General features: G+C 37.1%; 1 protein-coding gene across 11 annotated transcripts in view; it reads left to right on the forward strand.

Annotated features, from left to right (window-relative positions):
- The window catches only part of elapor2a (endosome-lysosome associated apoptosis and autophagy regulator family member 2a), a 106,394-nt gene that overhangs the window by 19,158 nt on the left and 71,022 nt on the right, over positions 1-16,214 (forward strand). For 6 of the 11 annotated variants that reach the window (NM_001089407.2, XM_073929290.1, XM_073929289.1 and 3 more), the window contains exons 13-21: positions 808-945; positions 3,510-3,773; positions 6,016-6,189; positions 6,269-6,449; positions 9,006-9,105; positions 9,261-9,362; positions 10,417-10,543; positions 12,464-12,642; positions 12,727-12,892. In NM_001089407.2, coding sequence (NP_001082876.2) covers positions 808-945; positions 3,510-3,773; positions 6,016-6,189; positions 6,269-6,449; positions 9,006-9,105; positions 9,261-9,362; positions 10,417-10,543; positions 12,464-12,642; positions 12,727-12,892 — 1,431 coding nt within the window. Of the gene's footprint in view, positions 1-807; positions 946-3,509; positions 3,774-6,015; positions 6,190-6,268; positions 6,450-9,005; positions 9,106-9,260; positions 9,363-10,416; positions 10,544-12,463; positions 12,643-12,717; positions 12,893-16,214 lie in introns of all 11 variants that reach the window. The other 5 variants (XM_073929288.1, XM_021467674.3, XM_068214803.2 and 2 more) reach the window with 1 other exon arrangement.

Below are 16,214 nucleotides of genomic sequence, written 5' to 3' on the forward strand. Positions count from 1 at the left end.
TACATTAAACATACATAAGGGTTATTTTGACATGTCAACACACTTTCATGACAGTCTGTAATAAGTTATTCATTTTACAAATTATTACAAATAAAGATTAGTTGTTCATAATATAACATGAGTAGTAGAAAAATTGTTTTAAAAGGTGTCCAGAATAGTATTAAGAAAATTTAATAAAAAGCTAACATCGTAACAATATGGTGTTACATGAAGGTCATAATAATAATAATAAAAGATTTACTTTAATCCCTTTCACTAAAACAAAGCAGAACAAATAAATCTAAAAGCAAGGCAACTTTACAAAAAGCATAAATCCAAAATAAAATGTAATTTCTCCCCACCTTAACTCTGCTAAAAAATGTCAAACATAAATGAAAATGAATATGAGGTTTTTTTCAAAGAAAGCATAAAAAAGGAAATCTTAAAATCATAGAAAGCCCACAGGCAGTTTATTACATTAACAAATTAATGTTATCTCTGTTTTAACACTTTTTTTTCCCCACTAAAATAATTAAGCAAGTTACAGTTAAAAATGATGATGATAGATAGACAGAATGACAGATCTTTATATTTTAAAAACCGTGGTTCAGGTGAAGGATTGTGCTTTATCATTAGATTTAGATACTGAGAGTTGCAGTTTTGCTATAAATAATTTCACACAATGCGTTACACTTTCTCCTGAGACCAGGTGGAATGTTCTTAATCATGCACTTTCATGACCAATTGAAACGTATGCAGAAACAAACACTGATACAGTAAGGTCAAACACTTAATTGCTTGTGTTATTGATTTTTGTTCTCATTCCAGGATGTAAACAAAAGAATCACGAATGTGGTCGAATCATGGGAAGGGAGTAAAGCCAAGCAAAGTTACACGCACATCATGACTGAAAACACTTCGGCTTCCTTCACCTGGGCTTTCCAGCGAACCAGTCAGGCCAGTGATGTCAGTACAAATGCATGCAATGCCACACATGAGCAATGTCACACGAGTAGCAGTGTGATATGGCTGTATATCAGCAATGGTGGGAGGCTTAGTGCCCCCACCAGTGCCAATATACAGCCATATTGCACTGCTACGAGTAGCATAATTGTGTATATAAAAACAAAATCAAACATGGAGAGTCTCAAAAACCCTATTGTATGAGGAACTACTTTCTTCAGCGTTAGATTCAAATCATTAGCTGACAGTTAAACAGCTGAGCAAGCATCTTTTAAAGATTCTATTGACACTTTAGATCTGTAGTGTCTGCTTGTTTCTGGCTGTATCTGGGCGGAGTAATACACAAAGGGTAAAGGGGCTGTACGGGTGCTGATATTACTTAAATATATCATGACTATCAGCCAATCAGATTCGAGAACCAGACAGAACAGTTGTATAATAATAAATAAGCAATATCACACGAGTAGCAGCGCAATATGCTTGTATATCAGCACAGTTGGTAGGCGTGCATTGGCTTGAGTGCCCCATCAGTGCCGATATACAGCTATATTGCACTGCTATGAGTGTGATATAGCATGTATACAACAGTTTAATGGCATAATCATGTGTATATATATTAAAAGATCAAACACGGAGAGTCTCAAAAAACCTTTTGTATTAGTAACTACTTTCTTTCCACATTCATTCACATCTGCAGCTGATGGTCAGAACAGCAGAAACCGTTGCTCATTCACTCACGTTACTTTAGAGCCAGTGTTTGAATGATTCTCCTGCCTAATGTAGAGCATTGTAATGTCTAAGTGATGACAAAACGGGTGAGTTTGCTTACATTTTAAGATTATAAGGCTGACCGACCTGAAATAGCTTCAGTCTACAAAGATCTCCCAGTATTTCTCTGTTGCAACCATGGGCGTGTATTCAATTTAACAGTAGGAGAGGGGGGACAATAAATATATAATTTTCTCATGAGCAATTTTTAAAGGGAACACAAATAATACAGTTAAATTATACATGTATAAATGTATTTCAATATATACAAAGTGTCCACATTAATTAAGACACTTAAGAACAGAATATAAATTGATTGTAAAAAATCAAACATTGGGGTCAGTTTGGATGTAGCTCAGTGATCATTTAGTAAATGCACAGCTAAGCAATATGCTAATTTTTACCGCTAATGTCAAGTTAACATTATGCCAAGTCGTTACAAATAAAACGTATCATGGGGCGTGGCTTTTCGTGTTAGTTGCAGTGCACTAGCTATTGCAAACAAGCTAACGTTAACTAGATAAGTAATATTTAAATCGCAAATAAAGCAGAATCATGGAAAATTACCTGGGTGATCAGCATTTTTGCCACAACTAATTTATAAATGAGTCTGCATCAGCTACCTTAAAGAGAATTGGTTTATTTAAAGGGAATAAAACACCCTACTCTAGTTCAACATTAATTGAGCCATGTGGGTGGTAGGTGAGATGAGCTAGGAAAGCAGGCAGTGGATCAAACCACTGTGAGGGAGGGGGAACTCAAATGTTTCTAAATGCATTTTATTTTGCTTTTTTTTTTTTTTTTTTTCCTACTTACACGATTACTTTAGGTATGCATGCATATATTTTTCACAATAGAGAATGCGTTTTTTATTTATTGATTTTGTTTTTATTTTTGGGTGCATATGTTCTCTCTGTCCCCCCTGGGATTTACACCTGTGGTCGCAAACAGATTTTTTTTTTACAAAAATGAATCCTAAAAAAGCCATAGCAAAGCAATCACTACTCGATAATTATGGTAAAAAAAACAAAAGAGATCGATGTGAATGTCGCTTACCTGTACTCTTATGATTTGTTCAGCTATAGCTTTAAACTTGCGCTGTTAAAAGTTTTTCTCTCAATGCAAAGGAGCGAAAAGACATCCTGCAGCACGATACGCGCGAATGATGCGAATTGAGTGAATGGCCTCTGCTCAGTCAGAAGCATCGCTAAAAAAGCCTCAATGATTCGATGCTGTTTTCAGCCTTCATAAAGCACATAAAGTTATTTTCTCAATAAAATACATTTTAGCCTATTAGCCACAAAGCTAGAATCACCGGGCAGACAGAAGCCCTGCCCATCACGCGAATCAGTGTCTGTTCTGAAGCAGATTTGACGTGCGAATGAAGTGGATTTTGACACGTGAATGAAGCGAGTAAACTCAAATGTTCGTGCGGGTATTTAGGCTCGAATAGCGCGATTTATCTGTGTGTCAACCGTCAATTTCTTTGCTCTGCTCAATATGACAGGCTGATAGCCATTAATGCGCAGCAAACATATTTTTAGATAAGGAACCATCCCTATAAATAAACTGCGTAGTTGCAATCTAAACAACTACATTCTTGCCTAAAAAGCCTTAAAAGTACATCGTTGTCTAACTGCATGAGTTCAGTCATCTGCTTTGCATTTGTGTGGGTGGAGAAATACACAAGGGTGTGAAGGCAGTACGAGTGCTGATATTACAGAATATGACATGGCTTTCAGCCAATCAAATTTGAGAACAGTTGTATGAATGTGTTGTTTGTTCCTTATATCCATAAGGTGCGTCAGTATGCAAATGACGTTGTGAAGATTTACTCCATAACTGTGAGCAATGCTATGGATGGAGTGGCGTCTGCATGTCGGGCCTGTGCCCTGCAGTCTCAGCAGGCTGGTTCCTCCTGTGTGCCATGCCCAGCTGGACACTACATTGATAAAGAGACCAACCAGTGCCACGAGTGCCCTCCTAATACCGTCCTTTCTGGGCACCACATTTATGGCAAAGAAATGTGCCAGCCGTGTGGGCCTGGAAGCAAAAGCAATAAGGTATTTCAAATGCTGTTTGTCTAGTTTTACATTCCAGATGAGGTTGCTATTATTATTATTATTATTATTATTATTATTACCTAATATTCTAGTTTTCTTTGTGTGTGTGATTTTGTGCTATACAGGTCAAAATTTAAATTTAATAAGAGTTTTTGCTTATAAGGGCTGCATTTTATTTGATAGATATATTTATTTAATTAAAAAGAGCTGTTTTCTGTATTAATGCGTTTTAAAATTTAATTTATTCCTATATGTAATTTACAGTGCATCTGGAAAGCGCCTAACTTTTTTCACGTTTTTTTATGTTATAGTCTTATTTCAAAATGGATTCAATTAATTTATTTCCTCAAAATACTACACACAATACCCCATAATGACATTAATGACATAAAAATTAAAAAGCTGAAAAATCACATGTACAGAAGTATTCTCAGCCTTTGCCAAATAGCTCTAAATTGAGCTCAGGTACATTCTGTTTCCATTGATCATTTATAAGTTGTTTCAGCAGCTTATGGACATGATTTGAAAAGGCATTCACCTGTCTATATAAGGTCCCAGAGTTTACAGTGCATGGCAAAGCACAAACCAAGCATGAAGACAAAGGAATTGTCTGTAGACCTCCGAGACAGGATTGTCTCGAGGCACAAGGCTGGGGAAGGTTACATAAAAATTTCTGCTGCTCTGAAAGTTCCACAGCACAGTGGCCTCCATCATTCATAAGTGGAAGATGTTTGGAACCACCAGGACTCTTCCTAGAGCTGGCCCGCCATCTAAGCTGAGTGATCGGGGGAGAAGGGCCTTAGTCATGGAGGTGATCAATAACTCATTCTTCTGTGGAGAGAGGAGAACCTTACAGAAGGACAACCATCTGTGCAGCAATCCACCAATCAGGCCTGTATGGTAGAGTGGCCAGAAGTAAGCCACTCCCCGCCTGGAATTGGCCAAAAGGCATCAGAAGGATTCTGGTCTGATGAGACTAAAATTTAAATCTTTAGAGTAATTGCCAGGCGTTATGTTTGGAGAATACCAGGCACCGCTCATCACCAGGCTATAACCATCCCTACAGTGAAGAATGGTGGTGGCAGCATCATACTGTGGGAATGTTTTTCAGCAGCAGGAACTGAAGGACTAGTCAGGATAAAGTGAAAGATGAATGCAGCAATGTACAGAGACATCCTGAATGAAAACTTGCTTCAGAGTGCTCTTGACCTCAGACTTGGATGACGGTTCATCTTCCATCAGGACAATGACCCAAAGGACAATGCTAAAAATCAATGGAGTGGCTTTACAACAACTCTGTCAATGTCCTTGAGTGTCCCAGCCAGAGCCCAGACCTAAATCCTATTGAAAATCTCTTGAGAGATCTGAAAATGCCTGTACACATCGCTTCCCATCCAACCTGAGCTTAAGAGGTACTACAAAGTGGAATGGGCAAAAATTCCCAAATACAGGAGTGTCAAGCTTGTGGCATCATATTCAAAAAGACTTGAGGCTGTAATTGCTGCCAAAGGTGCATCAACAAAGTATTTAGCAAAGGATGTGAATACTGATGTACATGTGATTTTTCATGTTTTTTTTATTTATTTATTATTTTTTAGTAAATTTGCAACAATTTCAAAATATCTTTTATCACATTGTCATTATGAGGTATTATGTGGAGAATTTTTAAGGAAGGCAACTGGGTGGCGCAGTAGGTAGTGCTGTTGCCTCACAGCAGGATGATCGCTTAATAAAGGAACTAAGCCGAAAAAATAAATGAATGATTGAATGTTGAGGAAATCAATGAATTAAATTTATTTTGGAATAAGGCTGTAACATAAAAAATGCGGAAAAAATAAAGCACTATGAATGCTTTACGGATGCTCTGTACATAAGATTAGTCAGTTACAAAGCCAAACTTAGAACTAATAAAAAAAAAAGAACTTAAAATCACAGCGCAATATTTAGTACCACACAAATGTTTTCTCTTTCTGTTCCAAAAGATTTTAGGTGACCAAACTTTATTGGAAAAAAATAAATAAAAAATATAATTATATAAAGAGAAACTACATCCTGTTCAATATAAATGGATGCAATGTTATTTATTCACATTAAAAAAATTGTATTTAAACATGGTAAAATAGAGAAACGTAATGTGCTTCATTCTAATTACTTAGTGAGTCAAAAAAAAAAAAAAACATTTTTGATAGTGGTAATTGAATAGTAATCGGGACTGTACTGTCTTGAATGTTTAATTTCACAGGAGCACAGCGTGTGTTTCAATGACTGCTCGTTCACACACACTGACCACAATCAGACCCTTCAGTTTGACTTCAGCGCTCTGGCATCTGCTGGCTTCATCATGAACGGGCCCAGTTTCACTGCCAAAGGCACAAAATACTACCACCTCTTTAATATCAGCCTGTGTGGAGCTGAGGTACAACAATGTTCACACCAGAAATAAACTAAATCCACATCAAATAGTATGATTTATTCTTGAATCTGTCTTTTGTCAGGGCCATAAAGCAGTTTGCAGAGATAATGTCACAGAACTATCTAATGAGGACACAGAGGGTGGTCAGAGTGGCAGTTCAGTGGACGCTTTCCTCTGTCAATCAACCATTATACCATCAGATGGGCGGGGCTTAAGAACAGCCCTTTCCTCGCAGTCCATCAGCCTGGCGGACACTTTTCAAGGTAAAAGAGATTAACTTGTAATTTCAAACCTAAAAAAGCATTACTGCTTCAAAGTATAGAGAAGAACAGAGCACTTAAAAATAATAATAATAATTTAAAAAATGTAAAAAAAAAAAAAAACTGCTAAGATGTATATATTTTTCAATTACTACAGGACAAACAATTGTTTTCCAATGAGCTGCCTAATTAATCTAACATATCTAGTTAACCTTATTAACCAAGTTAAGCCTTTAAATTGCACTTTAAGCTGAAGACTAGTATCATGCAAAAATAACTAATAAAATATTAAGTGCTGTCATCGCGGCAAAGACAAAAGTAAAAAAAAATGTGTTGAAAAATCGTCTTCATTTAACAGCACTTAGGAAATAAAATGAATTAAAAGAATTTAAATGTCACTAATAATGATAATTGAATAATAATAATAATAATAACATTTAGTTTTCAACTGTATAGTGTTAAAATGGCTGGTAGGATAATACTATCAGTTTTGTTATACTAGAAAATGTTTAAATGTTTAAAACACACGTGCTAATTTGTGCCCTCCTCACTGTGCATGTCCATATTAAATCCATTTGAAGTGGTTCCTAAAGAATGCCAAAATGAAATCTGTAACCTGTGAGATCAGTCTTTCTGTTCTAACCTGAGAGATTAGACTTTCTGTTATCAGTAAATAATGAAGAAAAACATCCATAATAGATTTAATTATAAATGAAATCCCGACGGGACTTTTAACTGAAGTAATTTGCAGTTTAATCACCAGAGCTCAATAAGTATGAAATATCACCTATGAGCAAACCACAGTAAGAGTGCTGCTAATGTTAATGAGAAGATCACCAGGGGACTGTGGCAGTTATGTAACATATTAATTCATCAATTTTAGTTTGTTTTGCATCCGTTATCTGTATGTAGTCATTTAGAGCATACTTTTTTATTTGTTTTCATGATTTTCTGATATTTTAAGTGAAACATACTTAAAATGTATTCAAAAACTCAGTTTCACTTGTAAGTACTAATATTCACTTAACTCATGATTTTTGCTGCTTGTTTAAACAACTTAATTAAAATGAGCTGCAACATGATTCTTGTGGGTTTTTGGGACAACTTAATTGTTTTATCTTCAGTCCAATTAAATTTGCTGAAACAATTAAGTTCACTTAATCAATTTGTGTTAGGACGACATTAAGGAATTGTGTGGAACCCAGCATGTTTTACATGTTTTACAGTGTTACTGTGCGTTCACACCAAAGGCGGCGTGGATGTTAAAGTAACCGGGAGTCGTTCATATTCAATAAGTGCCGGGCTTGGCACATCTTCACTGGTGTGGGCATTGAGGAGAGCTGAAATCAAGTCAACTTCATGGTAATGAGCTATGACTCATTTCGGCAGCAAACAATTGGAATGCAGATGTCCACCACTTGTGACGATTCCTGTGAACACAGTCCTGTGAACTGTGGTTCTGAACACAATTGTTCCCAAGGGTTTTAATATTGCGGCCGCTGGATTTTCAGTTATTTATTTACAATGTTTTTTATTTTAATTATCTGTGGAGCTTTTTAAGGTTGCAAAAGTGTGTAGAATTCACACCTTTTATGGGAGCCTATTGAATTTTTTCCAGCACTTCAGTTCGAACAAACATCTGAATCAGTTCATTTGTGTTCCTGTCAATATGATTTAGTAGCTACAACAACTGTGAAAATCTTTTGAAAATAATGACTCACAAAGTAAAATTTTAAATTTGGATTGTTACTTAATAAGACTGGGAAAAAAAACAATGTATGAAAAACCCAAAATAGCAACAGGAAACATTGAAACATTTTTGACCACTTCATATAGTCTAATTTTGTTGGAAGAAAATGTTCTTTCTTTAATAACTTTTATTTGGTATAATTTGTGTCTTTATTTTAATGTTTTTTTTGTTGGTCAGTTATCTACAAAATAAAAAAAAAAGAATCGAAAACATTTTGGTGAAGTTACGTGCAAAACCTTTTTCAAGAATTATGAACTAAAATCAAGTAGGCCTATAATAGCAAAATACAGTATTTATGACAATTTTCTTTATAATTTTGGTTATGAATTACGGTATCACAATACTACTTGGTATCATGATACTTCAGCTGGTATAGTATCATTTAAATTGTTATGAATTAAATCGTGCTAATTCACTTGAGCTAGCTACTAAATCGATACGTTATACGAATTGCTGTGAGATTGCATTGGATATGCTGCAACTGCCCCTTTAAATATGTGAAACAATGTAGTGAATTTTGACGCTCTTGTCAGTGGACTTGTAAAGGCAGAAAGCGTTGTAACCAGGGCGGCCAAAGCAAACTTTGACGCTCTTGCCACCTTTGGTGTGAACGCACAGACTTGCACCACCAGAAAAAAAAAATTTATATATATATTAACATTCTTGGTTATAAACCCCAGCGAGCATTTCTAAATCTAAAACAACTTCTTGTTTACTGATCAATTTGATTAATTTCTTCAATCTGCGGCTGGTACCTGCTGTGTGTCGCTCCCTAAGGGTGTGTGTGTGTGTGTGTGTTTGTACTCCAGGAGCCACTGTGGAAAAATCACTTAACGGAGTGACCGCTAGACCAGAACTATTCCCATCTCCATCATCCGAGAAGATCCCAGACGTCCACTTCTTCTACCGGTACTGCCAGATATACGTCATCAGACCCTTAAAGTGCTTCTCTCTCATGCCTGTCTGGGGTTTTTGTTTTAGGGCTTTTTGTAATGAGGTGTGCGGTTTGTTCTTTGCCTGCTGTCATCCAGGATGGGTTTAATGGCCTCCTTTTGTTTGTAAAGATCTCCACAGGTCACAGCCTCGTGTCAGAGAGGCAGAAATGCAGTGGTCTCGCTGCGCTGTAACCCAGAGAAAACTGAGAGGGGAGAGATATCTGTGCCCAGGTACACACACATATACAAACACACACAACCACACAAACAAACACTGCTGTTAATGCAGTCTAAATGTGGCACAGGGCATCCCATCATGTCATATCAAATCACTTGATACCATGATGTAGAGTTGATTTTAATTAATTTCATTCATTCATTTTTATTCGACTTAGTCACTTATTTATCAGAGCGCCACAGCGGAATGAACCACCAACTTCTCCAGCATAAATTTTACACAGCGATTGCCCTTCCAGTCACAACCCAGGACTGGGAAACACTCACTCTCGCACTCATACACCACAGCCAATTTGTTTTACCTAATTACCTGTAGCGCATGTCTTTGGACTGAGAGGGAAACTCGTGCGAACACAGGGAGGACATGCAAACTCCACAAAAAATGCAAACTGACCCAACTAGGACTTGAAACGGCAATCTTCTTGCTGTGAGGCAACTGTACCAACCACTGAGCCACTGTGCCACCACATTTTAACCGGCTAATAATTAAATTGAATAAACTTTGCACTTTAATTCAAGTTTACTGCAAAATATTGGTTTCTTGTGTTATAGTATTTATTTAAATAATATTATTGTATTATATATTAAAATATTAAACTGAATAAATAAATTAATTAAAAAGAATAAAGGCAAAAAACAACCATACCTTAAATTAAAATTAATGCAAAAATAAAATGAGAATAAAATACAAGTAATTTTACAATTTTACAAATAAACAACATGTGTCAGTCATTTATTTCTTTTTTAATTTTTGTAATCCATCCATCCATCCATCCATCCATCCATCCATCCATCCATCCATCCATCCATCCATCCATCCATCCATCCATCCATCCATCCATCCATCCATCCATCCATCCATCCATCCATCCATCCATCCATCCATCCATCCATCCATCCATCCAAAAGATGAAATCATTTAATATGCCTCAACAGTTTTATCATCTGAATTCTTTCAAAACATTTGCTTTGAATCTCCTTTTCTAGCCAGTGTCTGCAGTCTGCTGTGCTCTGGCTGTGTTTTAGTTTCTCTGTCTGTGTCTGTCAGTGCGTGTCCTGCAGGCACCTGCGACGGCTGTACGTTTCTCTTTCTGTGGGAAAGCTCCAGTGTGTGTCCACGCTGTACTGAGGCTGACTACCACGCCATTGAGGGAGCCTGTAAAGCTGGAGTGCAGGTGCCTGTTTTCACTGGCTATATTAATACAGTCTGCTGTTTTAACAATGTCAACCGTGAACAATGTCTTTAGACGTGGTAACTCAAAATATTAGAAAATAATACACACCTGAATTTCAGCAGTTATTGCATATGCCTGTTGAAGAGTGACTATGTATTTATATAAATGACTGAGAAATTAGTTATGATGACTGTGCGTGTGCATTTGCAGGACCTAAATGCTATGAAAAACTGGTTTTGATGTGGAATTGCAATTTAATGCACAATATTAATCAAACAGTAGGAATACTAGGCTTGCTGATGTAAAAAATACAAACTACTCCGATTAGTCTGGAAGCGTCTGTCGTGACTCATGTTTATCATCAGGAGTTTATCTGGGGTAAGTTTGTTTTCTGCAGAACTCCATGTGGCAATGCATATGTGGAATATTCCTCACATTAAAGAAGCACCAAAACAAAAATCACAGTGTGTGTTCACGTGTTTGTGACAGGTGCTGTTTGAGCCATGATACCATACTTGATGAAACAAAACACTTGTCAGCTTGTTTGTCACTAATGTAAAAAGGAATAATACAAATTAAGTACACTGCTGTTCAAATTTAGCCTTAATAAGATTTATTTTTTAAATAATACTTTACAAATAGGTAATACTAATGTGTAATCTATAAATACTTTTGTAATGCAGATTAATTAATGCTCATTTAATCCACTCCTTTAAGAGGACTATATTAGTGGACTATTGTAAGGAAAAGTAAACGAGGGTAGAGTTGGCTATTTTGGATACAGCATATGTCTTCCCTGACCTAATGTGTAAGACATGGGTGAAAATAGTCTTTTTTTTTTTTTTGGTGTACAAAAATGTTCTTGGAGCTTCATTTGAATATTTAATTTAATTTCTTGGTAATTTGACATGTTCGTTCATGGAAGAAAACTCAGAAAGGGGAGTTCAGAAAAAGCGTAGATCTTTTTTTTATGCTCTAACAGCAACTTTTTGGACTCAAAAAGGGGGAATTAAAACCCCCCTAATTAACGCTTGATTCCCCCTGAAGGATGTTAAAATGATTTGCATGGTGGGATCAGCCCTTTTATTGTGAGAAATGGCTATTTCTGATTTTAAATGATAATTATTTTAAAAAATATGTAATATAAATATACATTTGACCACCCCTTTAACGGTTCATACCATTGGGGATGCATAATCGCGCCTGCCAGTCTATGCAAGAAAATATTCATTCATCAGTCTGAAACTGGTAGATCTAGAGCCATGTAAGACCATTTGTTTGTACATATAGCCTAAAAGTAAAGTCAAATTAGACACATAGGCCGCATTTACACTGCACTGTTCAAGTGACTCAATTGCGAATTTTTTTTTTTCTTCCATGTGGCACAGATCGGATATAGCCCATGTAAATCGTGTAAGCAGGAACAAATCACATGGATTCCGATTTGCTCAAATCAGATTCAGGTCTTGTGGAATATGTGGAAATTTGTCCGATATGAATCGGATCAGTGCTCTCGTGTCTGCAGTGTAAGCAGCTAGATCGGATTTTCACCTGTCACGCATTATTAAAAATCGTCAGCAAAACAGTCGGATACAGTCACAAAATCGGAATTGACCATCAAGATCTGCAGTGTTGACCTACAGTAACCTCTAAAATAGCTAATCAGAGGATACTGTAGTCAGAATACACTAAATATCCCTCAACACTTAACTACGTTTAAGTTTACGAACCACAAATCAAAACTTAAATGTGTTTTATTAATACATTAGATCTAATTTAACAAAATACTGAAGTTTGTATTACACAAACTAACATTACCGGAAAAGTTGACCCCTCACTCCTGGGTTTTCAATGCATAATTCGTACCCTGCTTTTATTTTTGTTTGTGTAATGGTATGCATGCGTGTTTCCATTTTTAAGGACACAATTTATGTGTGGACTGAACCTCGGCTGTGCACCAGTGGCCTGACTCTCCCTCTGAAGAGAACGTCTCCATGTGAGGCCATTGATTTCTGGCTGAAGGTGGGCGCTGGGCTCGGGGCGTTTTGTGCTGCTCTGCTCGTCTCCCTGACCTGCTACTTTTGGAAGAAAAACAAAAAGTATGATGTGTGTTACTATTTGAGTTTTGCAAACGTTTGCCCATTTTTCTTTATTTATGCTAATTTATCTTTGAGCTCTGATAGGCTGGAGTATAAATATTCCAAACTAGTGATGTCTGCCAATAAAGAGTGCGAGTTACCGGCGGCCGACAGCTGTGCCATTATGGAGGGAGAAGCAGAGGAGGAAGAGGAAGCGGTTTATGCCAAGAAGTCATCCCTTCTGGCTAAGCTAAAGGCTGCTGCTACTAAGGTTAGCTAAACTGCACTAGTTGGTTGATTGGTTGATTGATTGATTCACTCGTAAGAAAAAGTTTATTTGTATGCTTATTTTTTATTTAATGATGATAATTATAATTGAAAAAATAAAAATAATAATAAATAAAATAACGAAAGTAAACAAAAATGAACAAAATAAACAATAAAATAAACAAAAGTAAAAACAATTTCACTGTAAAAGTTGAGTATTAATAGTTGTAGTGTGTGTGTGTGTGTGTGTGTGTGTGTGTGTGTGTGTGTGTGTGTGTGTGTGTACAGAGTGTGCACAGACAGCCACTTTATTAGATACACCTAGTACTGGGTTGGACCCCCTTTTGCCTTCAGAACTGCCTTAATCCGTCGTGGCATAGATTCAACAATGTACTGGAAATGTTCCTCAGATTTTGGTCCATATTGATATTATAGCATCATGCAGTTGCTGCAGATTTGTTGGCTGCTCATCCATGATGCAAATCTACTGTTTCACTACATCCCAAAGGTGCTCTATTGGATTGAGTTCTGGTGACTGTGGAGGCCATTTGAGTACAAAGAACTCCTTGTTATGTTTAAGAAACCAGTCTGAGATCATTTGCACTTTATGACATGGCATGTTATCCTGCTGGAAGTAGCTATCAGAAGATGGGTACACTGTGGTCATAAAGGGATGGGCATGCTCATCAACAATATTTAGGTAGGCTGTGGTGTTGACACGATGCTCAGCTGGTGCTAATGGGCCAAAAGTGTGCCAAGAAACAACCCCCCACACTATTATACCACCAGCCTGAACTAATGGTGCAAGGCAGGATGGATCCATACTTTCATGTTGTTGACGCCAAATTCTGACCCTACCATTCAAATGTACCAGCAGAAATCGAGACTCATCAGATCAGGCAACCTTTTTCCAATTTTCAGTTGTCCAATTTTGGTGAGCCTGTGCATATTGTAGCCTCAGTTTCCTGTTAGCTGACAGAAGTGGCATCCATTTAATCTTCTGCTGCTGCTGTAGCCCATCTGCCTCAAGGTTGGATGTCCACAGAACTGGCGCTCAATAGATATTTTATCTTTTTTTGACCATTCTCAGTAAATCCTAGAGATGGTTGTGCATGAAAATCCCAGTAGATCAGCAGTTTTTGAAATACTCAGATCAGCCCGTCTGGCACCAACAACCATGCCACATTCAAAGTCACTTAAATCACCTTTCTTCCCCATTCTGATGCTCTGTTTGAACTGCAGCAGATCGTCTTGACCTTGTCTACATGCCAAAATGCTTTGAGTTGCTGCCATGTGTTTGTCTGATTAGATATTTGTGTTAACAAGAAGTTGGACAGGTGTACCTAATAAAGTGGCCGTTGAGTGTGTATATTTATATATACCAAAAAGCGCAAATAAGCTGCCAATGTCTAAAAACAAAGTGTCACGCTTCACTATAAAACATAGTGTGTATTTTTGTTTAATTAATTGCAGTCTTGGTAATTTTTAAATCCATTATACCATTTTAGTTTCGTTTAAATTTATCATGCTAACTAAACCCAACATGAACTAATGTCTAATGAAATGAAGACATTGAAATGACATGAAATAGTTGCTTTTTAAAGTGCCGTTTATTTTATATGCCTCTAGTGGCACCAAACCCAACAGCACTTCAAAATAACTGTTTATTTTGTTTGAGCTTCCCTGTTACTTACGAAGTTACTTGCTAAATATTTGGGGTGGACAATGTAAAAGTGCCTTTCAAATGCATGGCCTGTACAGTTTATCAACATAGGGTTTTTTGAAAATATGCAAGTTGTTAATTAATTATAAAAAAAATATGCAAATTCTCCACAGCGTTGCTTTTAAAAATGACCTCAGTTCAACCCAGTTGTCTTTTTTTTTTTTTGTCTGTTTCTCTCTTACCCTGCGCTAGCTCTCAGAAAATTCAGTGTGTGTGTGTGTGTGTGTGTGTGTGTGTGTGTGTGTGTGTGTGTGTGTGTGTGTGTGTGTGTGTGTGTGTGTGTGTGTGTGTGTGTGTGTGTGTGTGTGTGTGTGTGTGCCTTGATGTTTAACTCGGGGCAGTTGAAGGAGCCGCTGAGGGACCTCTAGAAACATCTGTAAGATTAAAGACTATGGAGCTGCATCAGCATATGCTGTGTGTCACACTGTGTTCACAGCCAATTAGAAGCGAGTTTAAGAGGAAGAGCGTTGTTTTCAGACATCACTCTTCAGAACTGTTTTTTTTCACTGAAAGTCTCCAGCGTTCGCTCCTGATAGATGCAGTTTGGACCTCCCAGTGGAGCTTTGCTGCAGTATATGCAGTCCGGTTTGCTCTTGTATTTAACAGAGAAGTTAATTAAATAAATTCTCTCTCCTGATCAAGAGGAATTGATCAGTCATGTTCCTGGTGACTGGTTTGCCTTAGATAAACCCTGAATAAAACTTTTGTAAATCTTTTAGCCTGGTTTTAAAGCACAGTCTAGCTGAACCACCTACTAAATGCCAAGGAGAGCAGTTCAGCTAACATTAGTGAAATAATGGGTTACAAATTACACAAAGCAAAATATTTTATGACACGGTTATATTGCCTCTTGACAGTCATGTTTATGACAGATTTATGACAAGTTCTGTAGTCTTGGTAATGTTAAGTTTTCAAAACCAACAATATCATCTTTGTTTTTAAAATGACATAACTGAGCAAATGACACTTAGCATGCTTTGACACTAGCCCTTTCGATCCACACCAGAATTCGTTTGACGTCAGTTCTGTGCGTTTAGCTAGTGTAAATGATGTCTTACGAACTCAGGAGCTCACCTGCAAACCATATCAGAGTCCGCCTAAAAGAGGTAGTCTTGGGTATGGTTCACGCAAACTCTGGTCCGATTCTGGAATGAATGCAATCGTACCAAAATTAGGAAGTGAACCACCATCTGTACAACCGTAGATCAGGAAGTGGGTTTTAGAAGAGTTATTACAACCTAACAGACTCCTCCTGCTCACCATTTCTGTTGTCAAAACTGACAGATGGAGGGGCGTGGTTTTGTATGTTAGCCACACCCAAAAACCTCAGACAAGCCTAATCTGAGATTTTAATTGAAATCAAACAGGAAGTGAATTTTCAGATTTCAATTAAAGATTAGAATGGCAAACTTTATTATTTTATATTATTAATGACGTGCACAGATAGTTCACCACAAAGCTAGAAATGTAAGCTATATGGTTAGTTTTGATTTCATTTGTACTTTAAAGGGCCATGTAACCCCCCGTCTCAGCAGGGTGTTTTCACCCCTCAACTTTGAAAAGTCAGGAAAGTGGGCGAGTCCAGCTTTGTTTAGGTGGGAGT

Source organism: Danio rerio, chromosome 18, assembly GCF_049306965.1.
Source record: "Danio rerio strain Tuebingen ecotype United States chromosome 18, GRCz12tu, whole genome shotgun sequence".
NCBI lineage: Eukaryota > Metazoa > Chordata > Actinopteri > Cypriniformes > Danionidae > Danio > Danio rerio.